The sequence below is a fragment of the Phyllobates terribilis genome, unplaced genomic scaffold, assembly GCF_046119375.1.
Source record: "Phyllobates terribilis strain yellow unplaced genomic scaffold, ASM4611937v1 Scaffold_1__5_contigs__length_1240528914, whole genome shotgun sequence".
NCBI lineage: Eukaryota > Metazoa > Chordata > Amphibia > Anura > Dendrobatidae > Phyllobates > Phyllobates terribilis.
This window is the reverse complement of record NW_027362761.1, coordinates 1,230,408,315-1,230,428,629: the sequence shown is the minus strand read 5'-3', so window position 1 is coordinate 1,230,428,629 and position 20,315 is coordinate 1,230,408,315. Positions and strand designations below refer to the sequence as shown.

The 20,315-nt window shown below is 50.5% G+C and overlaps 1 protein-coding gene across 1 annotated transcript in view; it reads left to right on the top strand.

Annotated features, from left to right (window-relative positions):
• Positions 1-20,315, top strand: part of M1AP (meiosis 1 associated protein) — a 172,987-nt gene that overhangs the window by 73,087 nt on the left and 79,585 nt on the right. The window contains exon 7 of the mRNA XM_073668240.1: positions 1,721-1,844. Coding sequence (XP_073524341.1) covers positions 1,721-1,844 — 124 coding nt within the window. The remainder of the gene's footprint in view (positions 1-1,720; positions 1,845-20,315) is intronic.

Here is a 20,315-nt window from a genome sequence, read left to right as displayed (position 1 = left end):
TTTCAAGCATAGAGATCTCCTGCAACCAACTGCAGGGCGACTGTCTCTTCTGATACACCTGTGACAAATACTTTGTGGACTGACACGACAAAAGTTGAATGTTTTGGAAGGTGTATGTCCCATTACAACTTGCGTAGAAGTAACAGCATTTCAGAAAAGGAACATTATACCAACAGTAAAATGTGGTGTTAGTTATGGTCTGGGGCTGTTTTGCTGCTTCAGGACCTGGAAGACTTGCTGTGTAAATGGAACCATGAATTCTGTTGTCTACCAAAAAATCCTGAAGGAGAATGTCCAGCCGTCTGTTCCTGACCTTAAACTGAAGCTTGGGTTATGCAGAAGGACAATGATCCAAAACACACCAAGTCCACCTCTGAAGGCTTAAGAAAAACAAAATTAAGACTTTGGAGTGGCCTAGTCACAGTCCTGACCTTAATCCGATTGAGATGCTATGACCTTAAAAATGCGGTTCATGCTCGGAAACCCTCCAGTGTGGCTTATTTACAACAATTCTGCAAAGATGAGCGGCCAAAATTCCTCCATTTCAGTTGTTGCTGCTAAGGGTGGCTCAACCAGTTATTAGGTTTAGGGGGCAATCACCTTCTCACACAGGGCCCTGTAGGTTTGGATTTCTTTTTCCCTTAATAATAAAGACCTTCACTCAAAAACTGCATTTTGTGGTTACTTGTGTTATCTTTGTCTAATATGTAAATTTGTTTTGTGAAACATTTTAGTGTGACAAACATGCAAAAGAATAAGAAATCAGGAAGGGGGCAAACACTTTTTCACACCACTGTACATGAACAGTTACACCAACACTCAAACTCAACACACTCATCTGTACCTCACAGCTCAGCTACATCAGCACTCGCACAGCTACAACATACACAGCTCCGCCTGCCAGTGCTGCACTGACAGAAGACTCTTAGACAATGACAGGAGCATGGTCTAACAGGCCACCATAGCTGGCGGACCCTGGGGTCGCCATGACGACCTCTGGTTGCCATAGAAATTATCGGGCTGTTGTGATGACGTCGCAGGGGCACCGATCACAAGGGAAAGGCAACCCCCTTCCGCTCTCAGCCTTCTGAATGCTGTGATTGCTATTGATCGCAGCATTTGGGGGGTTAAATGGCTTCGGGCAGAGTTGGCACCGCTCCTGGCTGTGACAGCCAGTGCTTAGCTATAATTTAAGCCGAGGTCCTGGCGACAATCATGCAGGCCCAGCTCCTGAGACCGCATGATCGCCATGACATAAACTTCCGATGTTGTGAAGGGGCTAAAAAAGGGCAGCAACATAATAGAACTGTAATTCCTAAACCCGTCCCCCAATTAAGATGTGAATCCCTCAGATCAAAGCTGAGAGTCGGCACTTTAAGCCCATTGATCATAGGACTGTATGTGGAATATGTTTTGGTAAACCGCTAAAATGCCAAAACCTGTTTGACCATCCAGATATTTCTGGACCTAGCTATATGTGTGTATGTATATAAGATATATATTTTTTGTAAGTGTATGTGTGGGATTATCGTGTTATGTTACTGTGCACATAAACTGGAGCCGAGTAGTTCCCACGGGACCTTGAGAAAGCATGTTCCTGCGAAACAAGGTTGTCCTGAGGGAGCTCTGGCTGTCGTGTGCTCCTGCAGCAATTTGGAGTAGACATACGTGTGAATGGACGTGTGCCCCGCGCCTGACTCTCATATACTTGACCTTGTAGTGGAAGTCATGTGTGATGTGAGCCTACCACTGCTAAATCCAGGACTTCTCCATGGAGAGAGAGGCGAGACATATCTTCGGGGGTCAGATATGACTGGAGCCACCCAATCCTGGAAGGTCATAAGGTAAAGAGCAGCTAATGCAGACAACATTGGCCCTCAGGGCTGTGGAGTCGGAGTCGGAGCTCATTTTGGTGGAGTCGGTATAAAATGGACCGACTCAGACTCCTAAAATATAGAATAAATTGGGTGCAGTCGTTCAATGCAGTTTGTGGGGAATATTTTTTCATAGGAATTTGGGAAAGTTATGAAATGTCCTATAAATGGCTGTTCTATTCCTGATCTAAGGCTACATTCACACACAGCGTTTTTGCTGCGTTTTTTTTGAGGATACGTCTTTCAGCTGCAAAAGCAGATCAGCTTTTTAAAAAACGCATCACCTGAAAGGTTTTTGAGCTCATAGATAATGTTTTCAATAGCAAAAGCAGATTAGAAAAACGTCGAACAAACTGACTAGCTCATTCTTTGCGAGGATCCGTTTTTGAGCCCAAAAACGGATCCTCACAAAACGATGTGTCTGAATGTCATATCGTGAAACCCATTGACTTTGCTGGGATGCCCAGAGTCACTGCATTTTACTGCAAAAAACGGATCCACAACAACACTGTGTGTGAATCATGGCCGTAGCCAGCGAGGGGCAGGGGAGGCAGCTGCCCCCCCCTCCTAGAAGCAGGGGCGCGCACCTATCAAAACTCACTTGTATGCTGCAGTGCTCCTGTCCTGCACTGGCTCCAGACTGCAGGGGGCAATCTCCCCTCCTCTGTCCTGTCTTCTGCCGTCTTCACCAGAAAGAGGAGAGGGAGGGGTGCCTGCCCTGCACAGGATCCTATTCCTGGGCCCCGAGCTGGAGAAAGTGAAAGTACTACTGCTCATCTATGTCACAGGAAGGTAGCTAATGCTAATATTGTAGGTGATTATTATGTGCTCTCTGTACAATGGGTGTGAACTATATGTGCGATATGCGCAATGTACTATTTGCTGTCTGTAGCTGTCATCTGTCTATCACACTCTATCCCTCCATCTATCCCTCCATCTATCTGACGCGCCCCCTGGGCCATATTCTTTAGGGGAATACCCGGAGCCGGATCAGATGGGGGTTGTAGTCTCCGAGTGGCTGTGACCCGGTCCGTGCCCAGGGTGTCAAACTCAGTGTGTGTGGCAGTCCTACAGATGTTACAAAGTTCATTATGTCGACTACGCCACCCGTTGGATTGCGGTCACTACGGCCGCCGCTCCAGCAGGGTCCGCTGAGGCTGATGGTGTTGGTGCAGCTTTAGATAGTATAACCCCCAACGGGAGGGGTATGGCCTCAGGGGGTCAGGTGCAGAGGATGGGGGTTGTGGTGGTGCAGCGTAGATGGTAATTAAAGACAGAGTCGGGTTGTGCAGTTCAGGGTGTTTACTTACTGCAGATATTCCGGTCACTCCGGCCTTCAGTGACCACCCGAGCCGTGCTGCGTCCACCAGGTCCTGGATTCAGCCAACCCCCAAGCAAGTCCGGAGCGTGTCCCTGAGCCCTCCTTCTTGTCCTTTCTTCTGGCCGTCCCCACCAGGGATCCACCTAGGTCCAGCTCCCTCGGGCCTTCTGTTGGGAGACCCTTGGCCTTGGGTTCCCTGACCCTACACGTGGTTTGCCTTCAGGGTGGATGTGGTGGGTGGCCGTGGCAGATCCTGCCCACGGCCTCTGGTCTCTGGCTGAGGTATGCTTTAGCCCCCACCAGTTTGGGATCCGGTACCCTATTGCCAACTCTTCACCCTGGGGTTGTACTTGGGTTCTCAGAGTTCCTTTCTGTCTCCCCCTCTGGGTCTTTCTTTCTCTCCTCTCTCACTCTCTCTGGGCCTGGGGCTGCTCTGCTCCTCTTCCTCTGGCTTCTCTGCAAAAGGCTGACTTCTCTCAGACTGACCTCCCACAGACTGACTGACTGACCCTGATCTTAGATGGTGCCCACCTTAAATACTCCCTCTATGTGTGAGCCCAGGTGACCAGCACCCAATGAGCTCCTAACTTTACCCAGGCTGCTCCCCCTATCTGCCCCTACACTACTGGGATGTACCACCCCCCTCCCACTCCAGCCAGGAACAGACTCGGTCGTACCTGCACATTTCTAAGTGGGAGTACCGTTGGTCTGCTCCTCGGAAATGGGATGTGTGTAGTGCATGCAGCTGACTGAGCTCAGTTCCACACTCCATCCTTACCCGGGAGTGGAATATCACACCTCTGGCTGAGGTGCAATACCCCTGTAGCAGCCGAATCCTCAGGGTGCTACATTCCCCCCTGGTAAATCACAGCACGTCCTCGGGCTGTAAGATATAAAACAACACCAAAACATACAATTTTTGCATAAACAACATAATAAAACATATAAAACAACATATATTAGCAGCATCATAAAACTTTTCATATAAAACTTTCTCGTAGTCGTTTCTTGCTTCTAGCTCCTCCGGTCACTGTGCAACTTGTGACCGGGTAAAGTGCGACAGTCTCTTCTGGAAAAAAACAGTTTCCCTATAAAACCGGTAGGGGGCGCTTTAGGAAGCGCAACTATATACAAGGGAATTATGGCCGCTCTCAGTCCTCGGCCAGGTATTTAGGAAAGGGATGACCGCTCTCAGTCCTCGGTCAGAGGGGTTAAGGGAAATACGGGTTACAGTTCAATTTGCTGGTCCCAACGGGGACTATAATGGCAACAACAGTTCACTGTGCCCCGACGGGCAACTATATACAGCTTCTACTCCGCTGTACTCAACGACGACGTCCTCCTGCTCTTTCTTTGTGATTCACTTTAGCTTCAGACCCGTCCGGGTCCTCTTGCTCCTCTTCACACCGCAGCTCCTCCTCCGTCAGGCGATGCACATGGAGGGCGTAGGGTCCTTTGGCACACTTGTGCCGGGTGAAGGTGACCTCGTCCCCTATATACAGGTCACGACCTCTGTGTCCCTCCGGTAGGTGGGACTCAACGTCTCTCCTGGTCACGAAGACGTCGCCTGGGGTGCGGTGATCTCGGATGAAGCCCCACCCGTGTTGCATATTGAACTTGATCACAGTCCCGGTGGAAGGGGGACCATGAGCTGCACGGGGACTCCTCCTGGCCCGGCTCTTCTGCTCCGCGCTCTTTATTTGGGCTTGTTGTTCCCGGACCCGCCTCTCTCTCCGCTCCCTCTCAAAGACCTCGAGCTGCTGCCGGCAGCACTCTGCACGCTCCGCTGCAGCTGCCCGGGTCTCCTGAGTGAACCCCATGAGGTCTTCTCCGGTGGGGTCCCACTCAAACTGGGTCTCCTCCAGCGGGGGCGAGATCCTCTTTATGGGCTTTGGAGCCGGGATCAGGGGTTCGTCTAGGGGTCTCTCTTTCCGGAGTCGGGGATGGTGAAACTCCGGTGGCCATATAAAGGGCTGCCCATCCGGGCACGTATGTTGGGCGAACAGATCTTCTCCCAGATGCGGCACTCTTGGTTTTATGGGCACGGTGGTGGTGGCGCCCGGGTTGCCCAGGCCTTGCGGCCAGGCCTGGGGCACCTGGAAAGTGAAGGGCACCGTAAGGACGGCGGCGCCCTGGGCTACTTGGCCCTGCGACCAGGCCGGTGGCTCCGCGGAGGTAGGGGGCGCTGTTGGTATTGCGGCGCCCGGGGGTACTAGGCCTTGCGACCAGGCTGGTGGTACTTCCTGCTTGGTCACGCTCGGGGTCGAGGCGTGTGACGTCACAGGGGTCGCGGCTTCCGGTTGAGGCCTAGTCTGTGGCGGTGACGTTGCGGTTACGGGCACGGCAGGGGGTACTTCGGGCTCTGCGACGGGGAGCTGGGGCAGGTACGCGGTTTCCCGGTTTGGGGTAGAGACGTCCCCTTTACCTGCCTCCTTTCGTTCGGCTCCCTTCTCGGCGCCGTCTCCGGCCTTCAGTCCTCCTGCGCCATCCTCAGAGGCGGTCTGTCTCCTCGTTTCGGGTGGCGTGCTCCGCTGACGAGTTCTTGTCTGCTGGGCCATCTCTCGGCTCCACTCCGCCAACGGCTCTCGCTGCACCCGGGCCATCCTCCGTGCGAGGCCCTCCAGCGCGGTCTGTGCACACTCCCGATCTCGGGGGAGCTGTGCCAAGACTTCCACTAAGCCTAGTGGGGTCGTTGCTTCTAGCAGGCTCCTGACCAACGGGTCGGTGCTGCTCTGCTCTCCTTCCGTTGTCTCCAGCAGGCTCCTGGCCAGCGGGCCGGTGCTGCTCTGCTCTTCTCCCATCTCCGGGTAAGCTTCTTCTGGACTCAGCTCTAGGCTTCTTGTCTCCGGGTGCGCTCTCTCCAGACTGCTCCAGGCGACACCCATCTTTGCTCTCTTCTTCTCAGTCCTCCCACTTCGAGGGCGGTCCCGGGGCCACTTGGTGATTGTCAGCTCCAGGGGCAGTTCTTTCACGCTGACAGACACCTCTAGCATCACAGTCTCTGTTGGTGGGGGCGGTTTCCACTTTTGGCGCCATTTTCGGTCCTGACCCACGATGGGAGGCGGCCTCTTGCCATCCTCTGGTACGCCCATAATGGCGTCCGCTCTGACAAGGCGGGAAACCTTTGGAAATGACGGGAATCGTCTCCCAGTGGCGGGAAACACTGCAGATGGCGGGAAAAAGCTGCAAATGGCGGACAACCGGCGGGAAACGACCTGTGATGGGGCCCGATGGCGGGGACCCTCCGGAACCGGCAGGAGACTTCTTTTTGAGGTAAACTTGTTCTTTTCTTCAGGCACGCAGTACCCGGGTGTTGCGGGCACGTAATCCTGCCGACTACGCCAAAGTTGACGCGCCCCCTGGGCCATATTCTTTAGGGGAATACCCGGAGCCGGATCAGATGGGGGTTGTAGTCTCCGAGTGGCTGTGACCCGGTCCGTGCCCAGGGTGTCAAACTCAGTGTGTGTGGCAGTCCTACAGATGTTACAAAGTTCGTTATGTCGACTACGCCACCCGTTGGATTGCGGTCACTACGGCCGCCGCTGCAGCAGGGTCCGCTGAGGCTGATGGTGTTGGTGCAGCTTTAGATAGTATAACCCCCAACGGGAGGGGTATGGCCTCAGGGGGTCAGGTGCAGAGGATGGGGGTTGTGGTGGTGCAGCGTAGATGGTAATTAAAGACAGAGTCGGGTTGTGCAGTTCAGGGTGTTTACTTACTGCAGATATTCCGGTCACTCCGGCCTTCAGTGACCACCCGAGCCGTGCTGCGTCCACCAGGTCCTGGATTCAGCCAACCCCCAAGCAAGTCCGGAGCGTGTCCCTGAGCCCTCCTTCTTGTCCTTTCTTCTGGCCGTCCCCACCAGGGATCCACCTAGGTCCAGCTCCCTCGGGCCTTCTGTTGGGAGACCCTTGGCCTTGGGTTCCCTGACCCTACACGTGGTTTGCCTTCAGGGTGGATGTGGTGGGTGGCCGTGGCAGATCCTGCCCACGGCCTCCGGTCTCTGGCTGAGGTATGCTTTAGCCCCCACCAGTTTGGGATCCGGTACCCTATTGCCAACTCTTCACCCTGGGGTTGTACTTGGGTTCTCAGAGTTCCTTTCTGTCTCCCCCTCTGGGTCTTTCTTTCTCTCCTCTCTCACTCTCTCTGGGCCTGGGGCTGCTCTGCTCCTCTTCCTCTGGCTTCTCTGCAAAAGGCTGACTTCTCTCAGACTGACCTCCCACAGACTGACTGACTGACCCTGATCTTAGATGGTGCCCACCTTAAATACTCCCTCTATGTGTGAGCCCAGGTGACCAGCACCCAATGAGCTCCTAACTTTACCCAGGCTGCTCCCCCTATCTGCCCCTACACTACTGGGATGTACCACCCCCCTCCCACTCCAGCCAGGAACAGACTCGGTCGTACCTGCACATTTCTAAGTGGGAGTACCGTTGGTCTGCTCCTCGGAAATGGGATGTGTGTAGTGCATGCAGCTTTCCGAGCTCAGTTCCACACTCCATCCTTACCCGGGAGTGGAATATCACACCTCTGGCTGAGGTGCAATACCCCTGTAGCAGCCGAATCCTCAGGGTGCTACATATCCCTCCAACTATCCCTCCATCCATCCCTCCATCCTTCTATCTATCCATCCCTCTATCTATGCATCTATCTATCTATCTAGCTATCCCTCCAGCTATCCATTCATCTATCCCTCCAGCTATCCATTCATCTATCCCTCCAGCTATCCATCATTATATTCTATCTAAATATCTTGATTATTGTATCATAAAAATGATTAAATGTCTGATGTTCACATTGTACTACAATAAATTTTTCACTTAAATATAAGCAATATATTTGGGAGTCGGAGTCGGTGTAAGGGAAATTGAGGAGTCGGAGTCGCAGGTTTGGCTTACCAACTCCACAGCCCTGTCCTCTACCGCGGGACCTGGGGGGAAGGTTAGGCAGGTAATAATGGGGTAGAGGGGTCAGGCTATAATGGCTGACTGTGGGACAGGGCAGTGGATAATGAGATCCATGTGGGACACACATTAAAGGTGAAGAATTTAGCAAAAGCAGAAAGGTCTAGAAGGTGAGAGGACAAACTCTAATGATCATTGTACTGTTGCATCATGATTCATGTGCGACGGGATAAAGGACTCTGGTGGAAGGAGCCAGGGAAGGCTGATGGCCTATGGATTAAGGAACTCTAAATAATTACCTAGTCCAAAGCGCTGGCATCCCGTCCGTATACTGCTACCTAGCCAAATACTCATGGTTTCCAGCTTGTGGCAGGATCATTTATGGGGCAGGTTGTGGAAGAGCTGGGAAAAATTGATGCTATGTTGGATCAATTGGCCGTTTCTTAGAATGCGGATCCTGACTAATCCTGAAAACCCTGGTACCAGTGGCCACAACATTATCTCATTTACCAAAACTGTGAAAATCAAACTCAAGAAGAGAGGTCAAAAATGCTTAAAGGGGATTTCCACTAATTTGATTCTGATAGCTTGTCCTTGGGATCGTCACCCTCATCTGTAAACCGTCTACAGGACTGGGCTCCATGACTGCTTCACAGTTTATTGGCTGCTCCTGGGTACTGTTCAAATAGGTGCTGATCTGCTGTACCTGGCAGCAACTACTACCCTGTGTGATGGTGATGTGTTGTTCTGCTCCGGACTCCACTATCATCTGGAAACTACCAGAGCTGGTAACATCATGGTGATAGTGACAGGTGTCAGATTCGAAAGGACACCAAAATAGTAGAAAACCCCTTTTTATAAAGTTTCTCCAGGCTGGGGCTGCACTACAGGACATTGACTAGCTACGGTCAGATAACTACTGCTATCCAGGTGGAGTAGTTATTCTGCGAAATGTATTCCTATAAGATATGTATACGCCTCGTTCCAAATTATTCTGAAGACTAGATGTAAGTGTGATAAAGATGTAATTTTTTTTTTTACATAACCTCATGGATGTTTTTTGTCTCAAGGTCTTTGGCTCACTGACATTAATCTCAATCACCTGTGATAATTAGTTTCCAGGTGCCCAAATAAAGGAAACTACTTAAGAAGGACGTTCCACATTATTAAGCTGCCACAGGATTCAAGCAATATGGGAAAGAAAAAGAATCTGCTGCCGAAAAGCGTCACAGTGCGCAAAAACTTATTTACGATCATCGTACTGTGAAGACATTTGTGGCTGATACAGAGCAGAGAGGGGTTTGTGCAGATAAAGGCATAATGAGGAAGGTTCCTGCAGATAAAGGCATAATGAGGAAGGTTCCTGCAGATAAAGGCATGATGAGGAAAGTTTCTGCCAGACAAACAGATTTAGAGAGCAGCAGCTAAAATTCCATTACAAAGTAGCAGACAGGTATGTGAAGCTGCTGGAGCCCCTGGGATCTGCGATCCTCAAGGTGTCTTATCCTCCAGAGGCCACAGTTGTGCTTAGACCTACTATTTAGACGCCCCTAAACAGCGCTCACAAGCAGAGACGGCTGCAGTGGCCCAGACATACATGAAGACTTCTTTACTGATGAGCACTATGCAACCCTGAATGGTCGAGATGGATGGAGTAGTGGATGAATGGAGAAGGCCACCATGTCCCAACAAAGCTGCAACATCAGCAAGGAGGTGGCGGAGTCATGTCTTGGGTCAGACTCATGGAGAGAGAGCTGATAGCCCCTAAAGGTGTGAAAATGACTTGGCAAAGTATATAGAGTTTCTGACCACTTTCTTCCATTGTACAAAAAGAAGAACTAGGCATTACTGACTGTGGCCTAGGGACTCTGTGTTAGCACCATGCCGGATCCCTGCTCTGACAGGCAGGGTCTCCAGTGTGTCACTTCACTCACCCACCCTGCGGTCGATGCTTATAGCAGGGCTTACAGTCATGCCATTAGGGCACGCGCGCTCCCGCCCTCTTAAAGGGCCAGCGCGTGCACTTTCTATTACGTTCCCAGCTAGTGGCTTTGGGACATTACATATATATTGCTTCCTACCCACTGGGGAGGTGCCTGAACAAACTTTCTGTTATGCAGTCTATGTTGTTAAGGTTGCGTACCAGTCCTTGCTGCACTCTGGTTCAAATCCTGCCTGCTGCACTCTGGTGCAAATCCTGCCTGCTGCACTCTGGTGCAAATCCTGCCTGCTGCACTCTGGTGCAAATCCTGCCTGCTGCACTCTGGTGCAAATCCTGCCTGCTGCACTCTGGTTCAAATCCTGCCTGCTGCACTCTAATGCAAACTCTGCCTGCTGCACTCTAATGCAAACTCTGCCTGCTGCACTCTAATGCAAACTCTGCCTGCTGCACTCTAATGCGGACCCAGTCCGCTGCACTCCGTTGCAAGCCCAGCCTACCTGTCCTACTGGGTCCAGCTGCTGTGCGTCCGTTGGTCTGTTCTGGGCCACCTCCCTTGTCCCTCCTCGGATCACTGAGTCGTAAAGCTGCCGTGCGTCCGGGGTCGGATTAGACGAGGCCCCTAGTTATGCCCCTCCAGGCACTCCTCGGTCCGTGGCACGGTGGTTCCACAAGCCATTTTCGTGACAGTTTGCTCTGGCCATGGACCCCGCTGGACCCGGATCCCGCCTGATCAGTCTATGTACCAAGAGCTCTGCCGACAGAAAGGCGTGTAGGAAAAGTTGTTGATGCAGTTGCAGTCCCTGACTACCAAGTTGGAGGCCTTAAACATCTCTCCAGATCTCCCACATGTTCAAGCAGCTGTGTCTTCTCCAGAAACCTCTCACACTGTTTGCTTAGTTTGTGGTCCAGGCCCCCGACTCGCAGCTCCACCATCCTTTGACGGCAATCCGAAGCTCTGCCGCAGGTTCATCAATCATTGCCGGCTACATTTTGAACTTCTTCCTCATCACTTCCCTTCGGACTGAAAAAAGGTAACATTCCATATGTCGCACCTTAGAGGCGAAGCCCTGGCGTGGTTGAACCCATTTTGGGAGGGAGAGGACCTGATCATTTCCAATTTGCCGGTATTCTTGGAAGCTTTTCGCAAAGTATTCGATGAACCCGGGCGAACCACCTCTTCAGCTTCTGCTCTTCTCCGTTTACATCATGTCCAATTCATCTGTGGGATAATATGCGGTACGCTTCCGCACTCTGGCGTCCGAACTCGGATGGAATAACGAAGCTTTGGTGGCGACATTCTAGGAGGGGCTTTCCGGAAACATTAAGGATGAGCTTGCCGGTCGAGACCTACCAACTACCTTTGACGACCTGATCTCCCTCGCCATCCGTATAGACCTTCGTTTCCGAGAGAGTGCCCGTGAGGTGGCACGTGAAAGAGGATCACGGCGCCTGTCTCTGTCCTTTCAATGGCCGCTTGTTCCTTCGCCCTCCCCTGTCGAGGCCTCACCTGAAACCATGCAGGTCGACCGCTTTGCCCTCGCCAGTCAGCGACAGACGGATCGCCGCACTAAAGGCCAGTGCCTGTATCGTGGAGACATGGGCCACTTCATTCGTGCCTGTCCGGTGAAGCCGGAAAAGTCCAGCGTCTAGGATCGGTAGGAGAGGCCTCCCTAGACGGAAAAGACACCTCTCAACCCCTGACTCTTACTGTGGCTGTGACAACCGGTGAATCCTAGTTTATTGAGATGGCGTATTTGGGTTGCGGGGCAGCAGGAAATTTTATCCTCCAGGCTGTAGTGGATCGCTTCCAAATCCCAGTTCATCCGCTCCAAAACCCTCTGGCAATAACGTCGATGGGAGAACTCTTCGGGAGACGGTTCTTCTGGCTACTGAGCACCTTGAGGTCCGTATTGGGATGATTCATACTGAGAAGATCGTCTTCTATGTTCGTTCCCACATGTCTCACGCCTTTCTCTTAGGCCTACCATGGCTACGACAGCACGAACCTGTGTTGGACTGGAGGACTGGAGAGGTGCTCTGCTGGGGACATTCCTGTCATGAGAATTGTCTGGCTCCAGTACGTCCGGCTAAGGCCCCGTCTTCTCCAGCATCGCCGCCCGGTTTGCAGTCTGCCTATTGGTCCTTTGCCGATGTATTCAACAAAAAGGAAGCAGACACTTTGCCGCCTCACAGGCAGTATGACTGCCCTATCGACTTGATTCCCGTATCTACACCCCCTAGAGGCCGAATTTACCCTCTGTCCCCAGCTGAGACTCAAGCTATGTCGGACTACATTCAGGTAAATTTGCTGGGGCCGGGTTTTTCTTCGTTAAAAAGAAAGACGGATCACCCCGAACCTGTATAGACTATCGGGGCCTCAACCAGATTACGGTGAAAAATAAATACCCTATCCCACTGATCCCTGAGTTGTTTGACCGATTAAGGGGTGCCAGGATCTTCACCAAATTAAATTTAAGAGGGGCCTACAATCTAATCCGCATTCGCCGGGTAGATGAGTGGAAGATGGCCTTCAACACCAGGGACGGACATTATGAATACCGAGTGATGCCATTCGGTGTCAGTAATGCACCGGCAGTTTTTCAAGAGTTCGTCAATGATATCTTCCGGGACCTGCTTTATTCCTGCGTTGTTGTGTATCTGGACGATATTTTGGTATTTTTCCCGGATCTGGCCTCCCACAGACGAACAGTTCGGCAAGTTCTCCAGCATCTTAGGGAGAGTCGACTCTACGCCAAGTATGAGAAATGCGTTTTTGAACAGTCCGCCCTTCCCTTCTTGGGTTACATTATCTCTGATACCGGACTCAGGATGGATCCTGAGAAAGTCTCTACCATCCTTAAATGTCCGCTGCCCTTTGGAGTCAAAGCAATTCAGAGATTCCTTGGCTTTGCTAACTATTATCGACAATTCATTCCTCACTTCTCCACTCTGACTGCTCCTGTCTCTGCCATGACCCGAAAAGGAGCCGATCCAAAGAATTGGTCCTCTGAGGCAGCTTTCCGCTCTCTTAAACGGTCCTTCTCCACCGCTCCCGTTCTTCATCATCCGGATTTGAACAAACTGTTCTTCCTAGAGGTGGACGCATCCTCGTTAGGGGCTGGAGCTGTGCTCACTCAGAAATCTTCCTCGGGCCGCCGACTGTCCTGTGGTTTTTTCTTCTCTAAGACTTTCTCTACTCCAGAGTGTAACTACAGTCATGGCCAAAAGTTTTGAGAATGACACCAAAATGATATTTTCTCATGATCTGCTGGCCTCTGGTTTTTATTAGTGTTTGTCTGATGTTTATATCACATACAGAAATATAATTGCAATCATATTATGAGGACCAATAGGTTATATTGACAGTTAGAATGAGTTAATATTTGCAGTGTTGCCCCTTCTTCTTCAAGACCTCTGTAATTCTCCCTGGCTGCTCTCAATCAACTTTTGGACCAAATCCTGACTGATAGCAGTCCATTCTTGCATAATCAATGCTTGCATTTTGCCAGAATTTGTTGGTTTTTGTTTGTCCACCCGTCTCTTGATGATTGACCACAAGTTCTCAATGGGATTAAGATCGGGGGACTTTCCAGGCCATGGACCCAAAATCTCTATGTTTTGTTCCATGAGCCATTTAGTTATCACCTTTGCTTTATGGCAAGGTGCTCCATCATGCTGGAAAAGGCATTGTTGGGCGCCAAACTGCTCTTGGACGGTTGGGAGAAGTTGCTCTTGGAGGACATTCTGGTACCATTCTTTATTCATGGCTGTGTTTTTAGGCAAGACTGTGAGTGAGCCGATTCCCTTGGCTGAGAAGCAACCCCACACATGAATGGTTTCAGGATGCTTTACAGTTGGCATGAGACAAGACTGGTGGTAGCGCTCACCTCTTCTTCTCCGAATAAGCTGTTTTCCAGATGTCCCAAACAATCGAAAAGGGGATTCATCAGAGAAAATGACTTAGCCCCAGTCCTCAGCAGTTCACTCCTTGTACCTTTTGCAGAATATCAGTCGGTCCCTGATGTTTTTTCTGGAGAGAAGTGGCTTCTTTGCTGCCCTCCTTGAAACCAGCCCTTGCTCAAAGAGTCTCCGCCTCACAGTGCGTGCAGAAGCACTCACACCAGCCTGCTGCCATTCCTGAGCAAGCTCGGCACTGCTGGGAGTCCCATCCCGCAGCTGAAACAGTTTTAAGATACGGTCCTGGCGCTTGCTGGTCTTTCTTGGGCACCCTGGAGCCTTTTTGACAACAATGGAAGCTCTCTCCTTGAAGTTCTTGATGATGCGATAGATTGTTGACTGAGGTGCAATCTTTGTAGCTGCGATACTCTTCCCTGTTAGGCCATTTTTGTGCAGTGCAATGATGGCTGCCCGTGTTTCTTTAGAGATAACCATGGTTAACTGAAGAGAAACAATGATACCAAGAACCAGCCTCCTTTTAAAGTGTCCAGTGATGTCATTCTTACTTAATCATGACTGATTGATCGCCAGCCCTGTCCTCATCAACACCCACACCTGTGTTAATGGATCAATCACTAAAACGATGTTAGCTGCTCCTTTTAAGGCAGGACTGCGATGATGTTGAAATGTGTTTTGGGGGTTAAAGTTCATTTTCTGGGCAAATATTGACTTTGCAAGTACAGTAATTGCTGTTAAGCTGATCACTCTTTGACATTCAGGAGTATATGCAAATTGCCATTACAAAAAATGAAGCAGTAAACTTTGGAAAAATTACTATTTGTCTCATTCTCAATACTTTTGGCCATGACTGTACTCCATCGGTGACCGGGAGCTACTCGCCATTAAGATGGCTTTGGAGGAGTGGCGATACCTGCTGGAGGGCGCAGTCTATCCAGTGGTCATCTACACGGACCATAAGAATCTGGCATATCTCCAGTCCGCCCAGAGACTTAATCCACACCAGGCCAGGTGGTCTTTGTTTTTTGCCCGCTTTAACTTTTTATTATTTTTATTACATTTCAGGTCCGGTGACAAGAATGTTAGAGCTGATGCCCTCTCTCACAAATTTCTGTCCGGGGACCAAGAGGAGGATCCTCAATTTATCATCGACCCATCCAAGATGGTTACTGTCGCTCCAGTCAGCCTGTCGCAAATTCCCCCAGGAAAAACCCTTGTGGCTGAATCCGAGAAGGAGCGTGTTTTGTCATGGGGCCACACGTCCAAGGTGGCTGGTCACGCGGGACAAAGGAAGACGCTACAATTGATTTCTCGCCACTACTGGTGGCCATCCATGAGGAGGGAGATCTATGCTTACATGGCCTCCTGTCCAATTTGTGCCCGCAATAAAGTCCCCAGACGACTTCCTACCGGTTCTCTCCTGCCGTTACCTATGCCATCTGGCCCATTACAGCACATAGCAATGGACTTCATTACAGATTTGCCAGTATCCGAGGGTTGCACCATCATCTGGGTAGTCGTGGATCGCTTCTCCAAAATGGCGCATTTTACCCCATTGTCTGCTCCTGAACTGGCTGACAGCTTCATCAGACATATTTTCCACCTGCACGGATTTCCTCGTCACATTGTGTCCGATCGTGGTTTGCAGTTCACTTCCAGATTCTGGCGAGCCCTCTGTAAACATCTGGATATCGTCTTGGACTTCTCCTCGGCCTATCACCCTCAGTCCAATGGGCAAGTGGAGTGTGTCAACCAGGTCCTGGGAAACTACCTGCGACACTTCGTCATTGCCCACTACAATGATTGGGTGAAATTACTTCCCTGGGCTGAGTTCTCGTACAACAATCACGTTGGTGAAGCCTTGGGAGAGCCACCTTTCTACACTGTGTTCGGTCGGCAACCTGAGGTTCCCCTCCTGGTGACGGTTCCTTCTGATGTTCCTGCGGCAGATGTCCTCTCAAAGGATTTTGTAAAGTTGTGGGAGGACACCAAAGCCGCTCTAGAAGCATCCTCTGCCTGTATGAAGAGACATGCAGACAAAAGGCGCCTGGACTCTCCGTGCTTCTGCCCTCGCGACAAGATATGGCTCTCGGTCATGTATGTCTGGATGGAGGTGCACTCTTACAAGTTGGGTCCTCGTTTTATCGGCCCTTTCAAAGTGCTGAAGAGGATTAACGAGGTCTCCTATAAACAGAAGTCGTCTCCTTCATTTCGGATTCCGAATTCTTTCCACATATCTCTGCTGAAGCCGGTCATCCTGAGCCCCTTCTTCAAGGATCCTAGTACCACGCCCACGCCAACCGTCTCGGATGATGTTTTCGAGGTGGAGAACATCTTAGCCATGAAGAGGGTGAGAGGCAAGACCTTCTTCCTGATCGACTGGAAGGGATTTGGTCCTGAAGAGAGATCCTGGGAGCTTAAGGAGAACATTCACGCTCTGATTCTCCTCCGGAACTTCCTCGATGGCCTGAAGAGGAGGGGGCGTCAGGGGCGGGGTTCTGTTAGCACTATGCCGGATCCCTGTTCTGACAGGTAGGGTCTCCGGCGTGTCACTTCACTCACCCGCACTGCGGTCCATGCTTCCCTCTCCCGTGCTCTGCCTGCTTCTAGCAGGGCTTGCAGCCTTGCCCTTAGGGTACGCGCGCTCCCGCCCTCTTAAAGGGCCAGCGCGCTCCCGCCCTCTTAAAGGGCCAGCGCATGCACTTGCTATTACGTTCCCAGCCAATGGCTGTGGGACATTACATATATATTTCTTCCTCCGCACTGGGGAGGTGCCTGAGCAACCTTCCTGTTATGCAGTCTATGTTGTTAAGGTTGCGTACCAGTCCTTGCTGCACTCTGGTGCAAACTCTGTCTGCTGCACTCTGGTGCAAACTCTGGTGCAAACTCTGTCTGCTGCACTCTGGTGCAAACTCTGTCTGCTGCACTCTGGTGCAAACTCTGCTGCACTCTGGTGCAAGCCCAGCCTACCTGTCCTACTGGGTCCATCTGCTGAGCGTCCTTTGGTCTGTTCTGGATTAGCACCTGGGCCACCTCCCTCGTCCCTCCTCTGATCACGGAGTCGTAAAGCCGCCGTGTATCTGGGGTCGGATTAAGCGAGGCCCCTAGTCACGCCCCTCCAGGCACTCCTCGGTCCGTGGCACAGTGGGTCCACAAACCATGTTTGTGACACGCTGTGAGTGACAGCTCAGCCGCCCTATGAAATCTGGAGTGTGCTGGGCTGTCAATATTTTGATTGACAGCTCTGCTGTCCTATCTGGTTTAGTCTGTGGGTGTTTCCCCCAGGTGTCTCCCATCCTTTAATCATTTACAAGGTATTTAACTAGCTAGCTGCTAGGCATCTGTGTCAGTTGTAACTCTGCTTAGCTGGATGTGGATGCTTAGCTCTGTGTCTCTGTCCTCTGACCCTGTTGCTGAACTTAGGATTTGTCATAACTATTCTTGTGGATTTCCCCTTCTGCTTTTGATGTACCCTCCTAGCATCTGACGCCGGATTTGACCCCTGACTTTCCGATTGTTGTATTCCCTGGTTTTGACGTTCCCTCCTGGCATTTGACCCTGGATTGTTTCCTGCCCACTCCTTTGACTTTCCCCTCTGTACTATGAGCGCTCCTTGTAACTGACCTTGGCCCTCCTTATTATCCTGTCTCACGACTTGCCCGTGAGTAGTGTCTCAGCGTCACAAACCGCACCATCTGTAGCAAAATCATCTTCTTGCTGACAATGCCCCTTCTCATGCTGCAAAAAACCTCAGAGTCATTCATCTGCTATGGGCATAAAAAGAGGAAATTCATGGGGCTGCCACCAACCTCCCCTGACTGCAACCCTATTGAGAACCTTTGGAGTATCCTCAAGCAATAGATCTAGGAGGGTGGCATCAGAACAGCAGCTCTGGGGGTGATTATGACATCCTGCAAAGAAATTCAAGCAGAAACAATCTAAAAACACACACGTTCAATGGAGGCAGAATTGTGAAGGTGACATCTCAGAAGGCTCCGATGTAACACTGAACTTGGCCTGTTAAGAGGTTTGTGATGAAAAAGCTTCAGATCTCAGTAAATGTGAAGTCTTAACGCTGCAAATTCAACAAAAGACCATTTTCAGTTCTTTACAACCTATAACATGTTTGGAAACTTGTGCAGAATAAATTGCTGCATTTTGAGTTTTTTTAGTTTGAAATAAATCCTGTTCTCATTGGGAGGTTGGTCCAATAAAATGTGTTTTATCCTCCCAACACTCGATGTAAACATTATACTGACTCCACCATTCCGGAAAATCAGGGAAAAATAGCATTGCATAATAATTTGGAACACGGTGTAGATGGAGGCAGCGACAGAGGTGTAGCACCAGCACTGAGAAGCCAACAGAAGCAACGTCGAGACTGAGCTGTCAAGGAGGTTGGCAATGGTGCCATGAAGCTGATGAGCTGATACAGGAAGCACCGGGGCTGAGAAGCTGACAGAAGCACCGCTGAAACTGAGCTGCTAAAGAGTGTGGCAATGGAGCAGTTGAGGCATCACCGGCCCTGAAGAGCGAGCCGACAGAGGCATCACCGGCCTTGAAGAGCGAGCTGACAGAGGCATCACCGGCCATGAATAGCGAGCCGACGGAGGCATCACCGATCCTAAAAAGCGAGCCGACGGAGGTGTGACAATACAGCGTAAAATCTTAATTATGCCAGACATACTTTCTGATGGCAAGAGCAGCACACCTTTATTTTTATGTTGACTCTATAATCTGTGTTCTTCTTTAGACAGACTATTATTTGTATTACCCTGAATGCTATCTGCTCTTTGATTCTGAAACAATTATGTGTATTTACAAGAGCCCCTGTGATACAAACTATGTAAATAGATTAGCTAGAACAATTAATGTTTGCTAGATATGTTAAATACCATTGTAGGGTGTTTGCCAGGCAATCTTGGGGGATGAGCTGTGGATACTCGAGCCCTGCACCTTTACCTCTTACTTCTGCCTGATGACCTCACACAGATGTAAATATAAACATATGAGTCAACAGTGTGATGCAGCAGCAAAAAAGGCAAATACAATTCTGGGATGTATTAACAGAAGCATACAGTCTAGATCACGTGAAGTCATTATCGGTCTTTACTCCTCTTTGGTCAGACCTCATCTGGAATACTGTGTACAGTTTTGGGCACCACATTTTAAAAAAGACATAGACAAACTGGAGCAAGTTCAGAGAAGAGCGACCAGAATGGTGACTGGTCTGCAAACCCTGTCCTATGAGGAACGGTTGCAGGATTTGGGAATGTTTAGCTTGCAAAAAAGAAGACTGAGAGGAGACTTAATAGCTGTCTACAAATATGTCAAGGGCTGTCACATTGTAGAAGGATCATCTTTATTCTCATTTGCACAAGGAAAGACTAGAAGCAATGGGATGAAACTAAATGGGAGGAGACACAGATTAGATATTAGAAAAAACTTTTTGACAGTTAGGGTGATTAATGAGTGGAACAGGCTGCCACGAGAGGTGGTGAGTTCCCCTTCAATGGACGTCTTCAAACAGAGGCTGGACAGACATCTGTCTGAGATGATCTAGTGAATCCTGCTTTGAGCAGGGGGTTGGACCAGATGACCCAGGAGGTCCCCTCCAACTCTACCATTCTATGATTCTATGATTCTATGATAAACATGGATGTCTGTAGTACTGGGGTCTGATTCAGTCTTGGGACAGAGAAACAGAAGGACTTTGGAAGGAGAATGGGAGACATCCTTCAGGAAAGTAGATGGATTGCATAGCATCTAAAGAGACACAGATTTGTATTCTACATGATTCGAGTCTAAGGGTACCGGCCCTGACTGGAAATATTCGGATCTGCTCCATTAACCATCAGAGAGACATTGATACATTTTGGGGAGTCCAGGAGAGGACGAAGAAGTCACCTGGCCCCATGGATATGTTGTTTTGGGGTTGCTAGGGGGGACCCAACAGTCGCCTAGAACCAATGGAGACATTTGGAGTAGCCAGGAGGGACCCACCGGTCGCCTGGCCCCATGGAAACTCTCGGAGAGGCCAGATTTGGACCCTCGGGTCTCCTGGCCTTGTACCTCGATGGACTTCTAGCTTCCTAAGGGACTGTTTTGTGTGCTTATTATCCGCTCTGTGGTTCAATAAAGTATTGCCACATTGTTTTACCCTCCCCCTGCGTTGTCTGAGTAGCGTTATGCCCACGGAAGACCCCAGGTATTCATAGTAAGCATCACCGGCTCTGGAGAGCGAACAGACGGAGTCATCATTGGCCCTGAAGAGCGAGCCGACGGAGGCATCACCGGCCCTGAAGAGCGAGCCGATGGAGGCATCACCGGCCCTAAAGAGCGAGCCGATGGAGGCATCACCG